The 17694-nt window shown below is 43.6% G+C and overlaps 1 protein-coding gene across 1 annotated transcript in view; it reads left to right on the plus strand.

Annotated features, from left to right (window-relative positions):
• The window catches only part of LOC143974633 (uncharacterized), a 324397-nt gene that overhangs the window by 121493 nt on the left and 185210 nt on the right, over positions 1-17694 (plus strand). Inside the window, exon 3 of the mRNA XM_077476224.1 lies at positions 90-202. Coding sequence (XP_077332350.1) covers positions 90-202 — 113 coding nt within the window. The remainder of the gene's footprint in view (positions 1-89; positions 203-17694) is intronic.

Consider the following 17694-nt stretch of genomic DNA (forward strand, 5'->3'; position numbering starts at 1 on the left):
ATCTAACCTGTGCCTTAGCCACAATTATAATGTTATGCTGGTGTTAATTTAAGCTTTAGTTTTACCATACTTTTTTTATTTTGATACAGTGTCTGTTCCAGAGGTTATGAGATGTTGGAGTAGATTCCTTATGCTTGACCCGGATTCCAATGGAAATGTTAAAAGAACCCGATTTTTCGTCAAGGATCCATATAGTGAAAAGGTACATGTCCTTTTTAATCCAACCAGGTTTGAAATCCAGGAGAATAAGCTACTTGAAATTGTGGGGTTGACTTACTAAAGGCCAATAGACTGTTTACTTTTAAGGGGAAGTTGCACTTTGGAAGGACATTTTCTCCAGAGCTTAGTGAATGAGGTGAAGCTCTGCTGATTCCCATCGTTCAATCCTATGCAAGCAAAAATATTGTTTTTTATTTCCTTTGCTCCCAATTGGGTATTCTTTACAAAGCAAACTTCACCACGTTCACTAGGCTCTGGAGAAAGTTATTTTGCAAAGTCTAGCTACCCTTGGAAAATAAACAGCTTATTTGCCTTGAGTAACTCAATCCCATTGTTTTAGAAACGTATTCATTTTTTTATCCCTTTTAGCTTAACGTATGAATATATGAATGACAATTTCAAAATAAGAATTATTCTCAAAAAAGGAATTATTTATCCAACACCATATTTAAAATTACTGTAAGAAGTGAGCAAAGTTATGCCTGGCTAATAATTCTGATTCATTTTGGCTGCACATGAATTAAATTATGGCATAAAGGTATGATGTTTGCATAGCATGTCAAGAATTGATTATACCTCCCAAATTATATTTCATATTCATTGTACATAAGCAAATAAAGTGTAAGACATGTTGTATACACATTCTATTTGTCCAACTAAAAAGAAGGAATTTGTGAGCTGTTGAAATCAATATTTATATAAGAGACCTTTAAGGTATTTGTCTTGACCCTGGAAATCTATTCCCTTTCTACCTGGCTAAATAAAGATGTTGCTTTGATGGGGCAGTTAAACGCAAATCAGGAGATCGGTTTCACGGAGGAAATGTGAAACGTTACATCAGCAAGGTTGTCAAGTAGAATTTCCAAAAACAGGCCAACAAAACAAAAACACTCCCACAAATCAAAATAAATAAAAGGCATCAAATACCTTTGCGGCCATTGCTGTCTTATTAAATAACTGCATCCCGAGCGCCGCATGTACATTTACTTTGACAGAATGGCACGGCTGTGCAAATGGGCGTACCTGTACGTCCCTTTAAATTTGCAGCCAGTCCGTGGGCGCACCTGCGGGTCTCGCAGACTTGATGTCCGCCAGGGGCCCGTGATCATCTCATGGAGAGGCAGAACGGGGAGATGCCTATGTAAACAAGGCATTCCCGATTCTGCCTTGTCACAGGACAGAGATCTACTGCTCCATGTCATCGGCTCCGTGTCACTTGTAGTCCATCCCCCCCACAGTTAGAATCACTCCCTAGGACCCACTTAACCCCTTCATCACCCCCTAATGGTTAACCCCTTCCCTGGCAGTGTCATTTACACAGTAAGCAATGCATTTTTATAGCACTGATCGCTGTATAAATGACAATGGTCCCAAAATAGAGTCAAAAGTTTCCGATCTGTCCACCATAATGTCACGATAAAAATTGCAGATCACCGCTATTACTAATAAAAAAATAATAAAAATAAAAAGGCCATAAAACTATCCCCTATTTTGTAGACGCTATAACTTTTGTGCAAACCAATCAATACACGCTTATTGTGATTTTTTTTACCAAAAATTTGAAGAAGAATGCATACCGGCCTAAACTGAGGAGAAAATTAGTTTTTTTATATATTTTTGGGGGATATTTATTATAGCAAAAAGTAAAAAACATTGCTTTTTTTCAAAATTGTCACTCTTTTTTTGTTTTTAGCTCAAAAAATAAAAAACGCAGAGGTGATCAAATACCACCAAAAGAAAGCTCTATTTGCGGGAAAAAAGGACATCAATTTTGTTTGAGTACAACATCGCACGACCACGCAATTGTCAGTTAAATTGACGCAGTACTAAAACACAAAAAATTACCTGGTCATTCAGCAGCCAAATCCTCCGGGGCTGAAGTGGTTAAAGCGATATAACACCCAAACTTAAAAATGTCATATATTGAAGCTTACCAATTATTAGATGTGGTGGCTGTATTCGTTTTCTTTTTTTTTTGTATTTTTCCTTTTGTTTTCACCTGGTGATCTGGCCAGTAACACACCTGTTTTAGTGAGCCACAACTCTGGAGGAACTAGAAGAGGAGGCACGGCAAACAGCAGCCTGGGAGAAAGGGAGTGTTAAATGATATAGATACCCTAAAAATTTAAGCCAAAGTCCAGCTCGCACTTTATAATCAGGTACAGCAAAAGGTTTTTTTTTTCCTTTTGGGGTAAAGATTTGCATGAATAAATAAGAGCTGATCATTTTAACCACCCCTGTCAGTGTTAATTGGTTCATCTCATCCATGCAAAATGATATAATCTGCTTGTTTGTGCTGTGAAAAGAAACAGACTTGCTGGCTGGATTACCAGGTGAAAATAGAAGAAAGAAAGCCTAAAAAAGAAAATTAATTCAGACATCACATCTAAAAATTGATAAGCTGCAATATAATAAATGATCGCTTTTGGGTTTAATACGGCTTTAAAGTGGTTGTAAACCCCATTCATGAAATTTGACCTGGGCATATATATCTGTAGTGTTTACTTTTCACTTTTCAAAGTTCTAAGTGTCATGTCTTTCTGCTGCTCCATTCCTCTGTTATCAGCAGAGTCACTTCTGACAAGTTCTCCGACACACGAGTTAACAGCAGCTGAAAATTTGTTTCAGGGAGGTAGAAAAGCAGAGAGCTTGTCTATTCACAGTACAGCTCTGCATGTTCCTTGGTTCCTCTGCCTATGTAGAGGGGGGTGCGTGCCTTTCCTCCAATCAGCACTCACACAGTGTATGCCAAACTAAGGCCCTCCAGTTGTTCAGAAACTACAATTCCCATCATGCCTAGTCATGTCTGTGAATGTCAGAGTTTTACAATGCCTCATGGGATGCATAGTTCCACAACAGCTGGAGGGCCATAGTTTGAAGATCCCTGGTGCATGCCAAGACTACACTCCTGCCGCTGAAAGAGGAAACAACATTTGTAACATTATCTGCACTTTCTAAAGAATATAGAAAGGGCAAGACAGCAGACATGCATATAAAACGTATTTAGGGAGATTTGTTTCATCCTTGTGTATAATCTGAGGCTGTTTACTTCACCGGGTAAATGTGAGGGTTTACATCCACTTTAATCTAATCTCAGAAACAAGCATTTAATATATTGCAGAGCAATTGTCCTCAGTTGTGGTGACTGCATTTGTTTTCACTTTTTAGCAAATACTGTAAATTTTGCTGATATTACTAGAAATGCAGGGTCCCTCTGATCTGAATAGAAAGCACAGAGAACCTTGTCTTTTTTGTGTAAACTACTAGTCACATCAAATCATTGTGTATTCAGATGAACAAAAGTAGGCATGTTTAGAGTCCTGCCTGTGTGACAAGCATGGCTTTCTTCATATAGTGGAAAAATGAGTATAGACATGAGGGGAGCGGAAGTATGTTCTTCATAGAATTACCAAGTGAAAATAGTTGGGAGAAAAAACCTCAGAAAGAAAAACCAATGCAGCTACTGAATTAAGGACTGGTAAGCTACACTACTGTATATTAATTGTTCATGGTTTGAGATATACTTTCAAACTCTGGTGTCAAACCTGCGGCCCTTGTGCCCCTTTGGTATATGATGTGCGGTCCTAGGCCCAGGGCCAGATTAATGTAGGGGCTATTGGAGCTGCAGCTCCAGGCCCCTACCTTAATATAGGCCCAGCAGGATCGGTCTGACCATTCCAGCACTGCCATTGCCCTATGGACACCATCCACTGCCCCCCCCCCCCCAAAGCATTTAGAAAAAAAAAATTAAATAATAAAAAAAAAAAAGAGTTTAGTTTCTCCCCTTTACCTTCATACCGTAAGGGTAGGACCATATACAATCGATATATCCATATACAATCGATTGGTAAGATCTGACCAGTATAGGGCACCCACTTCACGGGTTACTTTTTTGGGACCTAATTATGGTTCATTTCCTTGTTTGTCATGTATTTAATGTTCTAGCATGATTAAGGGGAAGTCCTTTAATCATCCGACTCAAGGTTACAATATCCCTATAAAAGATCGTTTCACATGTCAATCTACATATGTCATATGCATCTTCAAATGTCCATGTGGTTTGATCTATGTAGGTGAAACCACACAAAAAGTCAAAGATAGAATAGCTAGACATAAATATTCTGTTAGGGATAAAAATTATAAATTACCTCTCTCTAGACATTTTTTAGAAATGAACCATTCGGTTTCTCAATTGAGATATATGGTAATCGATGGTATTCCAACTAATAGACGTGGGGGGAATAGAGAATTGGAATTGAGAAAAACAGAAGTTTACTGGATAAATCACTTAGACTCCTTATGTCCTAAAGGGTTAAATACAGATTTTGATCTTTATTTATTTTTATGATGGTATAAGTCTCTATATGTGTTGACCGATCTGCCAGATATTGGCTGATACGGCCACACATTATGAGATTTCTTTGTTTGTCGATTCGTTTTTTCATGGTATGTGAATATACAAATTAATTTTGATGATTCATTGATTATGTTTTCTTTGTATTTTTTGGGATGAACTACATGATTCAGCATACTATCTTCAAGGGAAGGCGTTTGTCCCGTTTTTTAGCTATTGTTCAGATATACCCATAGATATAAAAATGATGTATGAGAGATACAAGGGGTGGTTTGTGGAGATTGATTCCAGCTGAATGTAATTAACTGATTAATGATAGATGTGAGCTATAAGCCTTTATATGTGAAGTTGGTTACAATTTTTATTGCAGGTATGTGGTCATGAGGAAGGGCGATATCATGCTTAGCCCGAAACGTCACCTGTATACCTGAATTATACCTGATGTGATGTAAATTTTATCAATAAATTTACTTTTGTTTGTGCAGCAATATATATAAATAAATAATAATAGCAAACAATAATGCCCTACTGACACCATCCCCCCCCCCCCCCCCCAAAGCATTGTGAAAAACATAACAAAAAGTTAAATTGTAAAAGGAAAAAAATAAAGGAAAAAATGCATTCCTATACATTTATTGTATGAATAGAATTGCAACAAATATGAAAAAAAATAATAAAATTAAAAACGGCCCTTTTAAAATCTTCAGCACCGTGCCCATGATGCTCTTACTCCGGCCCTGCCTAGGCCTCAGCAGTTTGTAGTGAGAACATTGATTAGGGCAATAGCATTGATCTCTACTAGCCTCGTGTATAGGGATGAGCCGAAGACCCCCCGGTTCAGTTCGCACCAGAAATTTTGAATGGATGGAAAATTCGTGCGAACTTTAGAACCCTATTGAAGTCTATGGGACTCGAACGTTCGAAATAGAAAATGCTCATTTTAATGGCTAATATGCAAGATATGTTTTTAAAAACTGACGATTTTAATGACGATTAAAGTGAAAAAAAAAAGTGAAATATTCCTTTAAATATCATGCCTGAAGGGTGTCTATAGTATGCCTGTGAAGTGCCACATGTTTCCCGTGTTTAGAACAGTCCCTGCACAAAATGACATTTAACGGGAAAAAAAGTCATTTAAAACTGCTTGCGGTTTTAATGTAATATCTGGTTTCGGCAATATGGATGAAAATCATTGAGAAAAATGGCATAGGTAGCCCCCCCTGCCCATTACCAGTCCCTTTTGGTCTTAAGGGGAACCCCGTACCCATATTAAAAAAAGGAAAGGCGTGGGGCCCCCAGGCCCTATATACTCAGAACAGCAGTATACAGGCGGTACAAACAAGACAGGGACTGTGTAGGTTTGTTGTGTTAAGTAGAATCTGTTTGTAATTTTGAACTGGTACATTTTTAAAGTGTAGCTCCAGTCAAAAAATCTATTTTTAAGCTTTATGGAAAACATAGGGAAGGGTTATCACCCCTTTATAATTTGTTTTGCCGTCCGTTTTTTTTTATCTCACTTCCTGTTGTCTCCTTCCGTTTGCAAGTAGGAGACGTTTGTAAGTTGGATGTTTGAAAGTAGGGGCCTGCCCTATATGCTCTGCAGGAATGGTGGAAGAAGGTGTTGGTGTTGCCACAACACTGTAAGCCCTCAAAGTGACTCTTGGTGGGCGCTGGAGTGCCCTGCTGTGAACGATTATATCAAGAATTGTAATTACATGCCATTGTTGAACAGTGGTAGAAAAATTGGGCCTTTGGGGGTTGTGGTGGTGGTGCTGGTGCCACAACACTATAAGTCCTCATAGTTACTCTCAGTGGGCACAGGAACGGGCCCTGCTGTGAAATATTATATCAAGAATTGTAATTACATGCCCCTGTTAAACAGGGGCTGAAAAATTGGGCCTTAGGCACTGCTTGCTGGTGCCACAACACTGCAACCTTTCCCAGATACTCTATTTGGAGTGCAGGAATGAGCCCTGCTGCAAAGCATTGCATCAAAAATTGTAATTACATGCCCCTGTTAAACAGGGGCTGAAAAAGTAGGGCTTAGGCACTGGTGCTAGTGCCATGACACGGCAACCTCTCCCATATACTCTATTTGGAGTGCAGGAATGAGACCTGCTGCAAAGCATTGCATCAAAAATTGTAATTACATGCCCCTGTTAAACAGGGGCTGAAAAATTGGGCTAGTGGCATCACCCAGAACCAAAAATGTTCTTCCAAGATATCAGCGGAGGAGGAAGAGGATAGACAGTCACTCAGCATCAGCATAGGCAGTCTTGAAGGGATGTGATATTTAAAAAAAAAATATTCGGTTACATCAGCTTCAGGTGCTTGGTAGCTGGTGGTGATCCAAGACTGATTCATCTTGATGAAGGTCAGTCGATCAACCGAGTCAGTGGACAGGCGCACCCTGTGATCGGTTACAAAGCCACCAGCAGCACTGAAGTTGCATTCCGAAAGAACGCTGGATGCAGGACAGGTTAGTAGCTCAATTGCATACTTTGCAAGCTCTGGCCAGTGATCCATCCTCAAGACCCAGTAAGCCAGAGGATTTTCGGTGGGAAAGGTGTCCAAGTCTGACCTTGCCCCTAGGTATTCCTGCACCATGTAAATCAGACACTGGCGATGGTTGCTGGAACTGATCATACCTAGGGGCTGCGGACTAAAACATTGTCTGAACGCATCGGTCAGACGGCCACCTTCTCCACTGCTCCTTCTGACTGAAGCCTCAGCAACACCTTGTCCAGGACCAGGAGTTTGTAACCTCCCAGTCTCTGGGAACGCGTTGCACAGACCTTTCTGCAAGGCCTCCCGGAGATGTCTCATCCTCTGCTCCCTCTGCGACGGCAAGATAAGGTCCGCAACCTTAACCTTGTACCGTGGATCAAGGAGAGTGGCCAGCCAGTAATCAGGGAGGCCATGCAGCGTAGGTTAGCTGAGGCATTCGGTCCTGAGTCCTCTGGGTCACTAAGGACAACATGATCCGCAGCTACCTCCTCCCAGCCACGTACAAGTCCACGGGTTTCTTAGGACATCCCTACAAGACTGCTGATGCTGATGCTTAGTGCCAGGCTCCACCTCCATGCTGACACAATCATCCTCCTCCTCTTCCTGTGTGATGGGTGGAACAGCAGGAACACTGTCTGGATAAAGGGGGCCTTGAGAGGCAAGGAAGTCCTCCTCTTCCTGCCTCTGTTCTGCCTCAAGTGCCCTGTCCATTATTCCACGCAGCATATGCTCCAACAGGTGGACAAGAGGTACAGTGTCACTGATGCATGCACTGTCACTGCTCACCATCCTTATGGCCTCTTCAAACGGTGACAGGACAGTGCATGCATCCTGGATCATGCCCCACTGGCGTGGTGTGAAAAAACCGAGCTCCCCTGACCCTGTCCTGGTGCCGTAGTCGCACAGGTACTCATTGATGGCCCTCTGCTGCATGTGCAGCCGCTGCAGCATGGCCAACGTTGAGTTCCACCTGGTGGGCATGTCACATATAAAGTTCTTGGCGGTACTTGGGCAGGTTCAACTCCTTTTGGAGCTCAGCCAGCCGATCACTGGCATTAAATGATCGGCAGAAATGCACACAGACTTTCCTGGCCTGCTTCAGGACATCCTGTAAGCCCGAGTACCTGCCCAAGAACCGCTGCACCACCAGGTTAAGAACGTGAGCCACACAGTGCACATGGGTCAGTTGTCTCTGTCGGAGGGTGGAGAGGAGGTTGGTGCCATTGTCGCAAACCACCAATCCTGGCTAAAGCTGGCGTGGCGCCAACCACCTCTCGGCCTTCCCCTGCAGAGCTGACAAAATATCTGCTCCAGTGTGGCTCCTGTTCCCCAAACAAACCAGCGCAAGCACGGCATGCCATCGTTTTGCCTGCGTACTTGCGTAGCCCCTTGAACGCCTACGGAGCACCTCTGTTCCCGAGGACAGAGCATTGGAAGAGGCCATGGAGGAAGAAGAAGAGGAGGGGGTGGAGGAGAGAGGTGTGTCACAACCAGTAGTAGCATTTTGGAGGCGTGGTGGCGGAAAAACCTCCAACACTACTGCACCTTGTCCTGCATCCTTCCCAGCTGCCAGAAGAGTGACCCAATGGGCCGTGAAAGACAGGTAACGTCCCTGTCCATGCCTGCTGGACCATGAGTCAGCGGTAATATGCACCTTATCCCTGACCGCCCTGTCTAGAGAGCCGGAATCGCCTTCCGTGAGAAAAAGTGGTGTTTGGGGACCTGCCACTGAGGAACCGCACATTGCACAAACTCACGGAAGGGGGCCGAGTCTACCAACTGAAAAGGCAGCAGTTGAAGTGCTAGCAATTTAGCCAAGCTAGCATTCAATCACTGGGCATGTGGATGGATGGGGGTGAATTTCTTTAGACGGTCCAACAGCTGGGGCAGGGAAATTTGCCTGCTACAATCGGACATGGGTGTACTGCTAGCAGAGTGCCCGCAAGCACTTGGCTGTGACACACCTAATTCTACACCTTCATTCCTCTCAGAGCAGGTTTCAGAGAGGACTGAAGGTCTAGTGGGGTTGGAGATCCCAGCTGATGAGGAGCAAGGAGAGGTCCGCTTTGTTCTTTGGTGTGGGTCTTTGAGGTAAGCTTGCCAACAAGCTGCATGGCAGGTCAACATATGTCTGGTCAAGCATGTGGTGCCCAAGCGGCTGATGTTTTGGCCACGTGAGATACGCTTGAGACATATGTTGCAAATAGCAGCGGTGCAATTTGATGCACTCATCTCAAAAAAGGCCCACACCAAAGAACTTTTAGAATAACGTGCAGAGGCAGCTCCCTGCACAGGCGGAGCTCTGCGGTGTGATTCAGTTAGTGTGCTGCCCCTAAGCTGGCCCCCAGAGGGCATCCTGCCTCATTGGAAATGTGCCTCCTCCTCCTCCTCTCTCCGACCAGGCACCCACGTGGAGTCAGTGCCCTCATAATCCCCTCGCTCTTCATCACTGGAGCAAACCTGGCAGTATGCTGAAGCTTGTGGAACATGACTGCTAGATTGCTGTCCTTCTTGAGCATCCCCTCTCTCTGCGCTCACGCTACTGCCTTCCTCTAGCTGAGTATCATCATCAGAGCCTACAAAACACTGGGCATTCTCCTGGAGCATGTACACAACACTGTGCTCAAACAGTTCGGGGGACTCCTCAGGAGGACATGGTGGGTCTAGGGAACACATTTTCTGAACACTTGGCATGAATGTGAATTAAAAAAATAATTAAACATTGTTTAAATCAATATTTTTTGCTACTTATAACCCCCAAACATTATACTTTTTTCTTTTTTTTACCAGAGGCCCTAGGCAGGGAATAAAATGGATAATCATTGCAATTTTTATGTAATTTTTCTGTGGTATTTGCACAAAGGTTTTGGAAAAAAATATATTTTCATGAATTAAAAAAAAAAAAAACACAATATTTAGATACCTAACATGTCATGCTTTAACCACTTCAGTCCCGGAAGGATTTGCCCCTTTAATGACCAGGCCATTTTGTGTGATACAGTCAATTTAACTGACAATTGTGAGGTCGTTACCACGCTGTACCCAAACAAAATTTACGTCCTTTTTTACCCACAGATAGAGCTCTCTTTTGGTGGTGTTTAGTCACCTCTGCAGTTTTTAATTTTTGCAATTTTTTTACACTTTCTGCTATAATACATATCCAAAAAAAAAAATATATATATATATATATATATATATATATATATATAAAAAAAACAAATGTATTCATCAGTTTAGGCCGATATATATTGTACATATTTTTGGTAAAAAAAATAAATCACAATAGGCCTATATTGATTGATTTGGGCAAAAGTTATAGCATCTACAAACTACAGGATAGATTTAGGGAATTTTATTTTTTATATTTTATTGTTTTTACTGGTAATGGCGATGATCTGTTACTCCGACATTGCGGCGGAAAAATCTGACCCCAAATGCCCGCTATCCTCCTTGCACGGACTGACGTACAGGTACGTTGGTTCGCACAGGAGAGCTGACCTGCCACAGAATATCTGCGTGAGCTGGTTCGGCAAGTGGCTAAAATTGTGCATGCTCAATGGAATGGCGACAAATTACAATGCTTAAAAATCTCCATAGGCGACTTTTTAAAGCCTTTACAGGTTACCTGTTTAGCGTTACAGAGGAGGTCTAGTGCTAGAATTATTGCTCTCCCTCTAACGTTTGTGGCAATACCTCACACATGTGGTGCAAGTACCGTTTACATATGAAAAATAAGCATGGAAATCATTCTGATTTAACCACCTGTCCAAAGTTCTCAAAGTATGTATCCAAACCTTTTGGTTTTTTTTATCTGCACTCTACGAGCAGCTGTGGGAAGCCATGAAGTTGCATTTGTACATTTCTACTCCCCCTTTGGATTATATATTTGTACGTAAAGGATCACTAAAGGCAAACATTTAAAAAAAATAAAAATAACAAATATGTTATACTTTCCTCCACTGTGCAGCTCTTTTTGCACAGAGTGGCCGCGAACCTGCTCTTCTGGGGACCCTCAGCGACTGCCTCGGCTCCCTCCCGCAAGGACTCCACAACTTAATGCGAGCTCCCTTGCATAGTGTGGAGTGCTTGCGGGCGCGCTCCCGTAGCCGCTTTCTGTATCACTCGGCCCCATCCCCTGGCACGCCGCGTCATTGGATGTGATTGAAAGCAGTGCGAGCCAATAGCTGCGCTACTTTCAATCCATCCACTCTAGCCAATCAACGGCCAGGGTGAGCGACAAAGAGGATGTCGGGGGCGAGCGAGGGACTTTCGAGGGGTCAGGTAAGTAAAACGAGGGGACTGGGGGCGCCGGCATTGTCAGATGTTTTTTCACCTTAATGCATAGAATGCATTAAGGTGAAAAAACATTTACCGTATATACTCGAGTATAAGCCGAGATTTTCAGCCTCTTTTTTGAGGCTGAAAGTGCCCCCCTCGGCTTATACTCGAGTCATCGCTGTCTGCCCGCTCGATCAGCGTGTCGAGCAGACAGACAGCGGCCATTCTATGATTCAAAAGCCGCGCCTCCGGCTCCGCCTTCGCCTGTGATAGGCGGAACACTGAATTTCCCAGCAGCCTGTGTTCCGCCTATCACGGGCGTCGTCTCATCCTCGTACTACGGACGAGGATGATACGACGTCCGTGATAGGCGGAACACAGCCTGCTGGGAAATTCAGTGTTCCGCCTATCACAGGCGAAGGAGGAGGCGCGGCTTTTGAATTTTACAATGGCCGCCGACGAAGAGGGCACGGGACGGAGGCAAGGCAAGGCACAGCACGGGACAGGACGGGACGGGACGGGACGAAGGCAAGGCACGACACGGGACGGAGGCTCGGGACAAAGGCTCGGGACACAGGTAGGCTGGACACACACACACACACACACACACACACACACACACACACACACACACGGATGGAGACACACACACACGGATGGATGGATGGATGGAGACACACACACACACAGGGATGGATGGATACACACACACACAGGGATGGATGGATGGATGGATGGATGGAGACACACACACACAGGGATGGATGGATGGATGGATGGAGACACACACACACAGGGATGGATGGATGGATGGATGGAGACACACACACACAGGGATGGATGGATGGATGGACACACACACACACAGGGATGGATGGACGGACACACAGGGATGGACGGACACACAGGGATGGACGGACACACACACAGGGATGGACAGGCATGTCTCACCCTCGGCTTATACACGAGTCAATAAGTTTGCCAGTTTTTTTGGGGGTAAATTGGGGGCCTCGGCTTATATTCGGGTCGGCCTATACTCGAGTATATACGGTACCTTTACAACCCCTTTAATTTATTCTACACACCAGTGTTTCCAGCAACCTATAATGAAGACTCCTGTGAGAACTGACTAGTGGTTTAATCACTTCAGCCCGGAAGAATTAACCCCCTTCCTGACCAGAGCATTTTTTGCGATTCGGCACTGCGCCGCTTTAATTGACAATTGCGTGGTCGTGCGACGTTGTACAAAATTGTTGTCCTTTTTTTCCCACAAATAGAGCTTTCTTTTGGTGGTATTTGATCACCTCTGCAGTTTTTATTTTTTGAGCTATAAACAAAAGAATAGTGCCAATTTAGAAAAAAAAAAGCAAAATTTTTTACTTTTTGCTATAATAAATATCCCCCAAAAAATATATAAAAAACTAATTTTTTCCTCAGTTTAGGCCGATGTTTTCTACATATTTTTGGTAAAAAAAATTGCAATAAGCATATATTGATTGGTTTGCACAAAAGTTATAGTGTCTACAAAACCGGGGATAGATTTATGGCGTTTTTATTATTTATTTATTTTTACTAGTACTGACTGCGACATTATGGTGGACAAATCGGACACTTTTGACACTATTTTGGGACCATTGTCATTTATACAGCAATCAGTGCTATAAATAGCCACTGATTACTGTAAAAATGACACTGGCTGGGAAGGAGTTAAACATTAGGGGCGATCAAGGGGTTAAGTGTGTCCTAGGGAGTGATTCTGACTGTGGGGGGATGGGCTACCACTGACATGACAGCGATCACTGCTTCCGATCACAGGGAGCAGTAGATCTCTGTCATGTCACTAGGCAGAACAGGGACATGCCTTGTTTGCATCTCCACGTTCTGCCTCTCCGTCTCACGATCGCAGGCCACAGGCGAACATCAAGTTTGTGGGACCCGCGGACACGCTTCAAAGGGACGTACAGAGAAGCCCATTTGCCTGTATGAGCCATTCTGCCAACGTATACGTGTGTGCGGTGGTCAGCAAGTGGTTAATAACAACAATTTTGTATCCAAGAAAGAAAACAACCCACTTCTGTCACTACATTACAGGTTTCTTCCTAGTGGTAATATTTAATCTATTCTTTTGCATCCAGTGAGTACCAAATTAATGTAGCCAAGTTCTCAGTGAGTTCAATAAAAATTAACATTTATGAGTAAACATAATAAATGCATTGTTTGGGCATTCAAAAGATCACTCATATTGTAGGCTTTTCACCATTTTTGATGTACTTTCTAAAGAGGATATTTAGTCAGCATCATCCCACTGAGATGACCATTGTCATTTATACAGTGATCAGTGCTATAAATAGCCATTGATTACTGTCACTGATTACTGTATAAGTGACACTGGCAGGAAAGGAGTTAAACACTAGGGGGCGATCAAGGGATTAAGCGTGTCCTAGGGGAGTGTTCTAACTAGGGGGGGTGGACTACCACTAACATGATAGCGATCACTGCTCCCGATCACAAGGAGCAGTGATCACACTCCTCATCATTAGTACAATAACATGTCAAGTCATATCTTCCTGGAGAATCTTCCTACTTGCTTCTATGCCCTTGGCCAAGGCACTCTTGGTTCCTATATTTTTCACTTCCTTATAAATTTAATCAAGCCATCATGCTTGGGGTCAGTCAATATGTTTTTTACCTAGATATGCATCCTAGGTCCCCTTTGGAATTTAAGTCATTCTTTTAATATAACCTGATCATTTTATGCAAGCATGTGGTATTATTACTGATAGTCTAGCATTCTTTTATTTGTATATTATTATTATACAGGATTTATATAGCGCCGACAGTTTATGCAGCGCTTTACAACATTAGGGCAGACAGTACAATTACAATACAATTCAATACGGGGGGGGGGGGATCAGAGCCCTGCTCGTTAAAGCTTACAATCTAGGAGGAAGGGTCAAGTTATACAAAAGGGCTGTGGGGGATGAACTAATGGAGAAAATAGTGCAGTTGTTACATAGAGGCAGGATAGGCTTCTCTGAAGAGGAAAGTTTTCAGGGATCGCCTAAAAGTGGATAAATTTGGAGACAGTCTGACAGAATGGGGTAGCGAATTAGAGAGGATGGGCGAGGCTCGGGAGAAGTCCTGGAGGCGGATATGGGAGGAGGTGATGCGGGAGCTAGAGAGCAGGAGGTCTTGGGAGGAACTAAGAGGGCGATTAGGTTGGTATTTTGAGACTAGGCTAGTGATGTAGTTGGGGGCAGAGTTGTGGATGGCTTTGTAACTTATTGTTAGTATTTTGAATTTAATTTGTTGGGCAAGTGGCAGCCAATGGAGGGATTGGCAGAGAGGGGTAGCAGACACTGTGCAGTTTGTAAGGTGGATGAGGGAGTAGTCAAGGTGAGAGATAACCAGGGAGTGAATCAGGAGCTTTGTGGTTTCATTGGTTAGAAAGAGATGTACTTTAGAGATGTTGTGGATGTTGAGGCCTCTAGCTTTGGAAAGTGATTGGATGTGGGGTCGAAAGGAGAGTTCAGAGTCCAGGATAACACCAGGCACGCTGACATGTGGGGATGGGTTGATGGTTGTGCCATTGCTCTTGACAGATAAGTCAGGGGAAGAGGCACGTAGGGGAGGAAATGTTATAAGCTCGGTTTTGGACAAGTTGAGTTTGAGGAAGTGGTGTGACATCCATACAGATATGTATGTTAGTAAGTTGGTGATGTGTGAGGAGACTGATGGAGTGGGTTGAGGGGTGGAGAGATTGATTTGTGTGTCGTCAGCGTAGAAATTATATTGAAAGCCGTGAAAGACTTTTAGTTTACCCAGGGAAGAGGTGTAGATTGAAAATAAAAGAGGTCTAAGAACAAAACCTTGGGGGACGGAGAAGGGAAGAGGAGTGGAGGAAGTTGAATTGTAAGTTACACTGAAGGTACATTGGGATAGGTAGGATGAGAGCCACTGAAGAGCACAGTCATGGACTGACTGTTTTTTGAGGAGGAGCGAGTGGTCAACCGTGTCAAAGGCAGCTGAAAGGTCCAGAAGTAGGAGTACAGAATAGTGTCCGTGGTTTTTGCAGTTAGTAGGCCATTTGTGAGTTTTAAAAGAGCAGTTTCTGTGGAGTATTTAGAGGTGAAATCTAGATTGAAGGGGGTCAAGAAGGTTATTCTTAATGAGGTGGTCACTCAGTTGGTTGTAAACCAGGTGTTCAAGGAGTTTAGAGGAAAAGGGGAGCAAGGAGATAGGACGTAGGTTGTTAAGATTGGTAGGGTCCAACGACAGCTTTTTAAGTATGGGGGTGACCAGTGCATGTATTAGAGCATTGGGTAAAATGCCAGAGGTGAGGGAGAGAATGAAGATGCGGGTTAGAGAGTGTAGAATAGAGTCAGAGGGGGACCGTAGTGTTTGAGAGGGAATAGGGTCCAGGAGGCAGGTGGTTATTTGGGCTTTAGAATTGAGTTTATCAACTTCGTCTGTAGTAGCTGATTTGAATAAGGGGAGTGTCAATTGTATCTGTTGATATGGGGTCTTAACTGGGAGAGATACCTGTAGAGTGAAGATTTCATCACGGATTGTATCAGTCTTGTTTTTGAAGTGATTAGCAATCTCCTGGGCAGTGAGTGAGTCAGTGGGTGGAGGTGGTGGAGGACTAAGTAGAGAGTTGAAGGTAGAGAAAAGTTTACGGGGACTGGATGAGAAGGTGTCAATAAGAGTTGTAAAATAGGTCTGCTTGGCAGTGTGAAGGAAAGAATAGTATTTTTGGAGGGCAGATTTGTATTGGTTGAAGTCTTTGAGAGACGTAGTCTTGTGCTACAGATGCTCAAGAGCGCGAATACATTTTTTGAGGATTTTAGTGTTATCTGTTTGCCAGGGTTGTAGAGGTTGAGGCCTGATTCTGCATGTAGTGAGTGGAGTGAGCTTGTCCAGGGTGGAGGACAGGGATTTATTGTAGATGGAAATGGCTTGGTTGGGGCAGGACAGGGTAGAGATTTTGTCATAGAGGTGGTCAGTAGCAGAATAGAGGAGAGAAGAGTTGAAGTTGCGAAAGTTTATACGGGTGATGGTTAGGCGATTGAAGGTAAAGGTGGTGGAAGACAGGGAGAGGGAGAAACTAATGAGGTGATGGTCAGAGAGAGGAAAAGGATTGTTTGAGAAGTTGCATGGGGTGCATAGGTAGGAGAATACAAGGTCAAGGGTGTTGCCATCAGAGTGAGTAGAAGCCTGTACCCATTGCTTCAGGTCAAATGAAGAGGTTAGACTAAGAAGTTTAGAAGTAGCAGGAGTGTTTGTTTTAGCAGGTATGTTGAAATCACCAAGAAGGATTGTGGGAATTTCAGAAGAGAGAAAGTAGGGTAGCCAGGCAGAAAACTCATCAAGGAAAGTTGATAATGGTCCAGGGGGGAACAGACGAAAAACAAGCTCTGGACTGCCGCACTCTTCAGAAAAACACATTCTTTTATTGGAAAATCACATCACAGCTCAACAAACACAACAAACAAGGAAAAATTGCTGACGTTTCGCACTACAGCTAGTGCGAAACATCAGCAGTTTTTCCTTGTTCGCTGTGTTTGTCCAGAGCTTGTTTTTCGTCTGTTTCTAGTGGTAATAGCCAGCACCTGTGGCTTTCCAGCCGAAGAGAACAGTTTATAGCCTGCATGTGTGCTCCTGGAGTGGTGAGATCTCTTCTCCTTCATATTACAATGGTCCAGGGGGCCGGTAGATGACAGCAATTCTTAGGGAAGGTGGAGAGAATAGATGTATTCAGTACAGTGAGCTTCAACTTATGAGAGGGAAAGAGATAGAGGGGAGTGAATAACCTGGAAGGTGCTTTAAGGGGATAGAAGGAATCCCACTCCACCTCCCTTGCATCCATTAGGCCTAGGGGAGTGATTCCAGTGAAGGCCACCCTGAGAGAGGGAAGCAGGAGAAGGGGTGTCAGATTCATGGAGCCAGGTTTCGGTGACAGCAAGTAAATTAAAGGAATTCGTGACAAAGAGGTCATGAACAGCGGTGAGTTTGTTGCAGACAGATCGAGCGTTCTAGAGGGCGCAGAAGAGGGGGAGGCTGGTATTGGGAAGAAGAGGAATGGAGACTAAATTGCGTAGATTGTGACTACTGCCACAGGGTGTAGGGTGATGGTGATGGGAGTGTTGGATACAGTTAAATAAGGGAGGCCCAGGGTTGGGGAAATATCTCCAGCAGTTAGGAGAAGCAGAAAAGTAAGGGAGGTAATATGAGAGTATTATTTGTATGCGGGGACATGCTTCAGTATCCTAGGGGGTTTGTTAGCAAGTGGGCTTAGAGTTAGGAAGAGGTGATGAGTGCAGTAATAGGGGGGG

Source organism: Lithobates pipiens, unplaced genomic scaffold, assembly GCF_037356315.1.
Source record: "Lithobates pipiens isolate NorthernLeopardFrog02 unplaced genomic scaffold, aLitPip1_a1.2 Scaffold_13, whole genome shotgun sequence".
Taxonomy (NCBI): domain Eukaryota; kingdom Metazoa; phylum Chordata; class Amphibia; order Anura; family Ranidae; genus Lithobates; species Lithobates pipiens.